We start from the raw sequence: 9,206 nt of genomic DNA on the forward strand, positions 1-9,206 counted from the left end.
GTGCGTGGGGGCGGGCCATGGGGACAGGGTTGTGTCCCTTCCCCGCTGTCCCGGGGCTCGGGGGTCTCAGGGTGTGGGTGGCGAACGCTCCGGGGGCCGCCGGGCCCACCCTGAGACCGGGGGCGGACGCAGCAGGACCCTCGGTACGAGCCTTGAAATCATAATATTTTTAATAATAATAATAATAATTAAGGAGTGACCCCGAGTTTCACTCGCTCAGGTGAAGATGTGTCCGTGTCGATGTAGCCACAGAAGCTCCAGGCAGTTCAGGGCACAGAGACCCGTGCAGTGTTATTTCATACGATTTACCTCTTTTCGTTAACGCTCCTTGAAATAGTAGTTTTCTAAATCGTTAAGCAAAATTAGGAAGGTGTATAAGAAAGAAAATAAACATTTTCTTGTGTGTATACCCATAAATGTGGACAAAAAAGTATTCGCTTGAGTTCATGGTGTGCCTCGCTGCTCCTTTTGGAGCGCTGGCTCTCCCTGCCTGAGCGCTGTGCCCATAAACAAATTTCCTCCTGGAATGACTCAGGTGGCTCCTCCAGCGCTGCCGTCCAGCCCAGATTCTTCAAAAGTCCCCAGGGCCATGTCTGGAAGGGCTCTGATTCTTGGCTGGCACCGTGTTCCTGGTCCCTCGTTAGCAGCTGTTGGGAGCGATTCCTGAGGCTATTTTGGGAGGTGTGTGGGGTGGCCGTGTCCTCGCTCCAAAGGCTCCTTGTGTCCCCAGGAACAAGGGGACAGTGGTGCCTTTCACCCACCAACATCCACGGCAGTGGGGAAATGCTGTCAGCCAGTGTGAGTCAGCTTGCAGAACTCAGACTTTAGTCTGTCACTGAAGTCTGTCTGTCTGTTCCCTTTTTTAATGTTAAAAAAAGCTGTGTTGGAGAACCACAAACTAGATTTAGCCTGTCTAAAATAGGTGGAAAACGTGTAGTTGTGTGAGACTGCTTGGGGTTTTCTGCAGATTCTATTAAAAGGTTGGATATGGAGCTCGGAATATAAACCAAGTTTGGGTTTTTTCCTGTCTCTTTTGCAGCCTTAACTTTTTGGCTAAACATCAGGTTTAATTATAGAAATTCAATTGTAGCCTTTGTTAGAGTTGAAGCCCTGTTGTTTTGTATTAACCAAGGCTTAAGAAGCCTCTGCCCATCAGGAAAATGAAGTCATAAAGAAGCAGCTTTAGCCAAAGTACCAGAAGCAGCAGTGTAAGAGAAAACCCTCTTTATCTTCTCACTTGAGACAGGATCAGCTTTTCTGTCTGACAGTCACTGCATCCTCCTGAGAAGCTTTCACTGCCCCACTTGTCTGTGGCTGGAAAGGCTCCTGTATATTTACCTTGTGTTTTTTAACTGCAAGGATTAAATCTCTTCTTTTTTTTTTTTTTTTGGTCTTTTTTTCCCCCTTCTCTGCCTGGAGATCACAGTTCCATCTCTGGGGGTCACTGTTCCTGTATTAACCTGGAGCCTTCCTACACACTCCATTTCCCCAGGCTTTGTTTCTCATGCTGCTCAGAACTTTTCCATGAATTAATTGCAGTAGTGCACTTCATTAGAAATGGCAAATTTATTTTAATGAATTAAAGGAACAGCACATCTGTATGAATAACACAACGTTGACAACCTAAATATCCCCAGTGGCTGCAGGAACTCTGTGTAGGGACAAAAGCTTGGGGTTTGAGGATAATGTTTAAACCATGTCTGAAACATTTTGTTTGCATTCTCTAATTAATATTTGGAATGACTGATTTAAGAGTGGGGAAGGGGTCAGTTTTCTTTGTTTGCTCTTTGTGGGAGTCTCTGAATTTCTTGTGATGTGAGCCCTGGGAGAGGGGGAGGTGTTTGAAGTGATGACCAGAGCAGAACCGTGCAGGGACAGGTGCAGTTCACTGGGTACCTCTCAGCTGCTGTTTACAGCCACAGTTGTTTATTTATTTATTTTATGCCTTCTAGTAGTGCCTGGGTTAATTTTAGATCAGCCACTGCTGGAGGAGTGTCATGGCAAGGGCTTTGCTGAGTGGTTCAGTGTGAGAAATTCAGAATGTGGAAGTGTTTGGGGGCACTTGGGCCTCCCATTTGTCTTTTTGAAGTGTTACAGATGGAGGAAAAGGATCATTATCTTGCTGGTTAAATAGAAAGAAACCAAGCATTACTCCTTGTATCCAACAATGGTTTCTTTTTAGCATATTCTTGTGAATTTTCCTTAAATGAAGACAAACAATTTCATGTTCTAATTATTTAGATTTCATGGGACTATTTTGTGAACTAACTTTTAGAAGAACTACAGTAAAATTGGAAGTTTTTGATCTGTCTGGCAAAAATCACACCCCGTATCTGTGAGGGGGAGAGACTGAGGAGCTGTTAAGATTAATTACTTAAGGAGAGCTACAATTAAGGATGAGTAGTCCAGAAGTCCTCCAGTAGAACAGTCACTGCCATCCTTCCTTTCATGACTAATGTGTTGTGTGTTCAAAAGCCAAGCTGGCATCTTGATGTTGGTCTGAGCTCAGAGCTTCTTCTTCCTCCTGGGAATGTCCTCCAGCCTGTTGTGTGCATAAATTCTCAGAGTGTGTTTCCCAGACTGCTGAATTGCTTTGCTTTGTGTATCTGCAGATGGCAAAAGCCAAACTCAATGTAATTGTGATGTCTGAACCTGGCTAATTTCTCCAAGCTGTGGGTTCTGGTTAGGAATAGTGATTTTTTTCAGCAGTTGTAGTGAATATTGTGCCCTCAGCTCCTTCAGCATTAATCAACTCCTGTAGATTAATATGTAGATTAATGTAGGAAGCCCCTCTCTCTGGTTGCTTCTCTTTAATCATGAACAGGTGGAAATAAGCCAGGCAACCACAGAAAATCTCACCTTAATGTGATAAAACTTGAGGAAAGAGAAACATTTCATGGGTAATTCAAGATGTTCTCTCCTCTCAGTTTACATTCAATGGGAGTTCCTATAATAATTCATCCCAAGTTTTGTTTCTTTGCCAAATTGAAAGGCTGAAGATATATAAAGAAGAAGGAGTTGCAGGATGCAGTGCAATTGAAATCAGAGCTATATAAAGCAGTGGAAATGTTTGCTTGGGAGGAAGCTGCTGGAGGGTTTGGTAGGAGCTGTTTGACGTCGCAGCCGAAGCGCGTGGTGAGCTGCAATTTCTGCAGGCTTCCACAAGCACTTCTGTCTTCCCTCCACAGCCAGAACTTCATTTATTCTGTATCCTTTGACAGATCATTCAGCTTTTTGCTGATGTGATGGACAGGAATTGGGTGATTCTCTTCAGTCAGGGTCTGTGCCCACGGATCCAGCTCAGAAACCAAGAACTGCCAGATGACCCCAGCGCTCTCCCTGGGTGGCTGCTGAGTGAGCTCTGTGTTTCTGGGCCAGGGCATTTTTGGTGGCAGCCAAAGGTCGGGGTGCAGGAGGTGTGCTCTGCTCTGTGGTAAACAGGAGGCTCGTGCAGGGCCTTTTGTCATCTCCAGGGTGACTCCTGGGGTGAGGACGCACAGGAAGAGGGGATGAGCTGGGCTGAGCAGCTGGGCTCCAGTTGCACCACATTCCTCCCGCTCACGTGTGGCCTCTGGCTTTTGTGCCAAGCACCTGCATTTGGTTTTGGTTTGTTTTGGAAGGAAAACAGATTCTTTTGCTTGACTACAAAAGCAGCAGCCAGTGGTTTTGTTGTTCTAATGCTAATGTCATCTGGGAGGGCGGTTACACATGCTCTGAATCCAAAGGTAGTCACCAAGCATTCAGCACTTGAAGGAAAAAAGTGAAGCATTTTGAAGTTTTACCTGAAATCAAATCCACAGAGTAACAGAGAGGGAAATCCAAGATGTCATCCTGTCAGGGCTTAGTGTACTGTTCTTTCTAAATAAAGCATAAATGTCCGTGAAATGAATGTAAAATCATAAAATCACATGGTTTGGGTTGGAAGGGACCCTAAGGACCATCTAGTTCCAACCCCTGCCATGGGCACCTTCATGCCCCATCCTGCCTGGCCTTAAACACTTCCAGGGATGGAGCATCTACAAATATCACAGCTCTGGTAGGATGAAATCATCAATTCTATGTGTTGCAGAGAAAAATAGAATCAATTGTGGAACAATAAGGGGGGGGCAGAACTTGGCTTCTGTATACTGAAAGGGTGAAACACAGGGTGATGAATACTGCAAAAATTCCTTTCTGATCAGTTCCCATATCCTAAAGTCCAGTGCAGCAGAGCTGAAGCAGACATTTGGGTCATGGGCTGTGTGAGATAGTACTTTTAATTTCTCCAGTGACTGAAGGTTTTTAAAGTACTCCATGTTTTTTGTAACACACAAAACACTGCTCTTGCTAAGCTATAAATCTAGAAATAGCAGTAATTTTCTATTTGTTTGATAGTTCAACACTCTGATGTTTCTCCAGCTTGGAGGCTCTGTTGCAATTCCAGTGAGACTCATGCTCTAGAATTCTGCAAGAGTTTTACACATTTAGCCATTAACTTCCCCAGATCAAGACAGATAGCTGAGGTTTGGAGAATCCCCAAGCTTCAATTTTATTATCTTTTTCAGACAACTTACAGTGCTGTAATTGTGCAAAATATCAATAAAAGAATTTAATCTCTTCCAGGTTTTCAGACAAGAAAGAAAGGCTGATGCATCTCAAAACCAAGCAGAGGGAATTCCAAAAACAGTAAGTTGTATTTATTAAATTGATATAAAAGCTAAGAGATCTCATAAAAGGAAACAGTCTCTTTTAACACACTGTTGCTGCAGACAGATGAAGTCCAGATAGTCATAAAACTTTCAATCATGTTTTTTCCTCTAGTGTTTTGAAGGCCATGGAAGGGAAAGAAATAACTGATCAGCTGGTGAGTTGCTCCAAGTGTCCCATGGTTTTTAAACTCTCTGAATTCCTAGATCTCATAGTTTAAAGTTACAGTTTGCCTTGAGGGCATTGTGCTGCTTTCCCAAAGAGCTTCTTGTAAGCAAAACTGAAATGGGCTCTGCCAGCAGAGTGCTCCAAGCTGTCTGAATTTTTCATCTCTCACTAGATATTTGTTCAGTAACTTATTTTACCAATTGACTTCATACTAAGCACTCATTTTGTTTGTGGCATTCTTCTGTGCACAAAACACTGTATGAAATATTTAGTTGTTTGATCCATTCAAGAGCATCCTGCTACTTTTTGCACGAAAGCTGCTGGCTTTGCTGTTAATCATTAGTTCAGCATGTTTGAAGTCGTTTGTGCCCTAGAGTTGCTGAATGTTCTTTTTCAGAGATGGAAAATAATGTCTTGCAAGATGAGGATTGAGCAGCTGAAACAGACCATTTGCAAAGAAAATGATGAAATGACAAGACGTGAGTAATGCCTGTGCTTTTGTGATGTGGAAAAACTCCCTGTGCCTTAGAGTGAAAAATCAATTGAGGTGAATTTGAGTGTTAGTTTTTTTAAAAAATGGTGAATTTCCAAACAGTTTCTTCCTAAATCAACTTGAAGGCAAATCACCGAGTGGATTTTGGCCTTTTTATGCTTGGGTTTTAATTAGCAAACAGCAGACATTATTCAGCTGGATGGAGATGGTTTTGCAGCAGCTTTAAGAGCAAATGCTGAGCAGCCTGTGACTCTGGCTGTGTCCCTAGAGATGGCTTTATTCAGTGTAGTGTTTCTGATCACTTCCTCTTGATAAGGAGGAGCAAACAGCTCTGCAGCTGTCACAGATTTCCTGAAACTGCTGAATTTTAACCCACACCTGTCTGAAAATCCTAAAATCCTACTTGAGCAAGAGTCACTGAAGTTAAGGTGTAGGCTCCATTCAGAAACTTCAGTTTTTGAAACCCATTGGATTGTTTTACACTAAATTTGCAGGGTCATTTTTCAGAAGAGATTATGCAGCTCTCCTTACAACCTACATGCCAGGGAAGTAGAGGAAGCATATCCAGAAGCATATTGATTGAATCTGGGATGTTTTTATGGCTTGAAACTCAAGAGGAGCCATACAGAGAGTGGAAGCAGTGGCAGAACCTGGGAAGAGTCATAAAGGATTAGCATGGGCTTGGGGTGAAAAATCAAAAAGGCTGAGATGCAAAATTATTTTCAATTAAAAGGGAGGATGGATAGTAACAATAATAAATGGATGATGAAGAAAAGGTGAGGGAGCAGAAAAGTGTGTAGTTAACAGGAAAGAGAGCAATAACAGTGCAGAGAAGTTTGAGGCATTCATTCAGTGCTGCCTTTGCTTCATCTTCCTACAGAGAAAATGGGATCAGCTGCTTAGCCAGGTTAAATTTGACATCATGAGAGGACTAAGGAAAGGAAACAGACAGATACAAATTAGTTTGCTTTATAGAAGCCAAGGAACAAGCTGAGGTGGTCTGTGGAGCTCTTGGGAACACATGAGGGAGTGAGGGTATGTCAGGAAGCTGAGAGCAGTACCTGCCTTCAAAGGGTGCAGCAAGGCAGAACCTCAGAGTGATGGCACAGGAATCCTGTCACAGACCTAGGGGAGCTCTGCTGGTAACTGACAGGCAAGGTGGGTAAAAACAGCCATCACTTGGTTATGGTATTCTTGTCAAATCCATGTTTTGTTATTTATGTCATGATATCCATGTCACATCAACCCCTCATCTGGGGATCAAGTGCTGCAGTGGAGGATGAAGCAGAAGCTGCACGTAACTTGGATTTGGGCACTGCCTGAAACTTGTGAGCAAACAAAATTTGCTGTGGGTGTAACCCCTGCAAGGTCATCACAAAAGGTTAGAAAAGCTTCATTCAAAGAGTGGTGGCACTGGTCAAGCTGAGGAGGTGAGGCAGGTGGAGCTCAGCAGTTCCTGGCCCAGTTCCTGGCAGCATTTCCCATAATAGCTCAGTAGAATAGAGGGTGGAATGGAGGAAGCCAGGCTGGGTGGTGAAATGACTTCTGTGGAGACCAGGACCAAGTTCAAAATCATGCAGATAAATAGACAGCATCATTTGGAAAGGACAAAATCAAAATCTCTTTACACATTGTTGTAAAGAGAAACATAAACCCAGAATGGGGGATGGTGGTGAGATTTGGCAGGAAGGGATCTGGGGAATTGCAAATTAAATAAAAATGATCAATCTTGTGCTGCTCCAGAAAGGTTCAGGCCTCTTTCTGGGTTAACTAATATAAGTGCTGTATTTAAGATGGAAGCAGTTATCCTGCTGTGCCAGGTGTTGTTGTTTCAGTGGAAGCCTGGTGTCCAATTTAAACAATTTAAGAAAGATACAAATCATCTGAGGAAAGTCTGAGTATTGGAAATTAAATAGAACAGCTTAGAAAATTCATGTTTGGTTTAGAGGGGAGGAAGTTGAAGAAAAACAAGCTTTTCAGTGGGTAGAAGATTATTGTTATGGAGATTAGATTATGACTTTTTGTCTTTTGCCTGTGAAGAAAGGAGAAGAGGAAATCAATGTGGTTTTAAGGAATTAGTCACCTCTTCTCAAAATGCTCTGCTCTGGAGGTGGCAGAGTTAGGACCAACCAGGGAGTGGAGTTCTCCATTTTCCCACTGTTCTGTGGAATTTATTATCTGCAACTTCTGCAACTTCTCTTGGCTCACAGTGAATTTGATTAGATGTAACCTAAAAACTGAGCTGACTATTGCCCAACTAACCTATTCTATTGTTAGCTCAGTTGCTTTTGGAGAGAGACCAGGAATGAATTCCAGCTGTGAGTAGCCAACAGATCAGGATCCAACTTGGTCACTTTTGGTCCACATTAAAAAGTGTGAAAAGGTTGTTTCTCTGCTCTTGGATGTGGCATAGTTTAATTTTCTGAAATAAAAACCATTTCTAGAACACTGAGTTCCTGCTTTTGGAGTTGACTCTCCTGGAGACCTCAATAATTGGTGGTGCTTAAAATAATGTTTTAAAATCTGTGTGTTTGCCTTCTTTCTGTGCAGAACAGTTCAAGGAGACAGGCTTGCAAATCCCTGGCAGAGCCCTCTGGGCAGAGATCAGTGTGCCTGGGCTTGCATTTATCAGGCAGTGCAGGTGTGTGGGGCACAGTCCTGAAATTCTCCTGGGGACAGATTTTTAATCACCTCATAAAGCAGAGGTGCTGTGCAGAGGGCAGGACTGTTGTCTGTGCACTGGGACAGCTGAAGAGGAAATTTCAGTGCAGTGTCTCCCCTATTCCCAAATAATTGCTGTTGGACCTGCAGGGAAGGGAGTTCACTCTGAAAAAGTAGCCTTTCAAGTCAAACATGAATGTGAAAATGGAACAGCTGGACCTTTTCCTCCTCATCCTGTCTCCTGTTCTTTTTGCAAAGGGAGAGTTTAGGAATATGACTGCAAGTGTTAATTGATTTTCTGTTGATGTTACAGGACTGCTTAAAGGAAAGGGAATTACAGCTGACACATAGGGATTCTGGTATTGCTCAGAGAAAAGTGGATTTTTCTACTGCTCCTCTAACAGGGGTCACTTATTTATATTATATAAACCTGAGGATTATTAGTTCTTATCTTCATGGAGGAGCTTTTCTCACCTCCTTAATTTGGCACTTTGCATCTCCCACATACCAGATCTTCCTTCCTACCAGACACACCATGGACTGCAGCAGATCAGATGACTGGAAGTAATTCCTGATGTTCAGAGAGAGCAGCCTCTGTGTCTGCAGGGGCAGGCACACCTCAAACTAGGGCACAGGGAGAGTTTTAAACATGTATTTGGGGACAGCACAAGAAATCTTTCCCTGTGCTTTTAAAAGACAGAGGTGGCTGACCCTCATTACTGCAGCCACTTATTTTATATCTGAATTAGCAGATTTTGGGATCATCAAGATTGCAAAAGACCTGTAAGATCATCAGGCCCAACCCTGGATGCTTCAAGATGCTCTTGCAGGGTATTTTTCCAAGCCTCACATGTGGAGTGAATCCAGGCAGTTGCAGCACTTCAGCCCATGAGCACAACTCCCATTTGTGAGTGGAAAGGGAGATAGCCAGTGTTCCCTGTGGGAACAAGGAGCCTGCACTGTTGGGATCCATGAGAGAATCCCAAATAACCCACACTAGCAGCAGCAGAGCTGCCAGGACTGGTGAATGAAGATGCTATCTGCACTTGATTTTGGCTGCAAGCAGGGCAGGGCTTTTTTGGCCAGCACAATGCAAACATGTACAGTCAGGCTATTTCTGTCAGGATGATTAGCTCAGGAGTTTAATTAAACTGGGAAATCTTGGCTTTTGTGCTCCAAATCCAGAAATAGCTGGATA

The 9,206-nt window shown here is 43.3% G+C and overlaps 1 protein-coding gene across 1 annotated transcript in view; it reads left to right on the forward strand.

Annotated features, from left to right (window-relative positions):
• Window positions 1-3,823: 3,823 nt before the first annotated feature.
• Window positions 3,824-9,206, forward strand: part of ATG14 (autophagy related 14) — a 14,164-nt gene continuing 8,781 nt past the window's right edge. Inside the window, exons 1-4 of the mRNA XM_014311835.2 lie at window positions 3,824-3,846; window positions 4,603-4,665; window positions 4,801-4,843; window positions 5,252-5,333. Of these exons, the coding sequence (XP_014167310.1) occupies window positions 3,824-3,846; window positions 4,603-4,665; window positions 4,801-4,843; window positions 5,252-5,333 (211 nt within the window). The remainder of the gene's footprint in view (window positions 3,847-4,602; window positions 4,666-4,800; window positions 4,844-5,251; window positions 5,334-9,206) is intronic.

The sequence above is a fragment of the Geospiza fortis genome, unplaced genomic scaffold, assembly GCF_000277835.1.
Source record: "Geospiza fortis unplaced genomic scaffold, GeoFor_1.0 scaffold23, whole genome shotgun sequence".
Taxonomy (NCBI): domain Eukaryota; kingdom Metazoa; phylum Chordata; class Aves; order Passeriformes; family Thraupidae; genus Geospiza; species Geospiza fortis.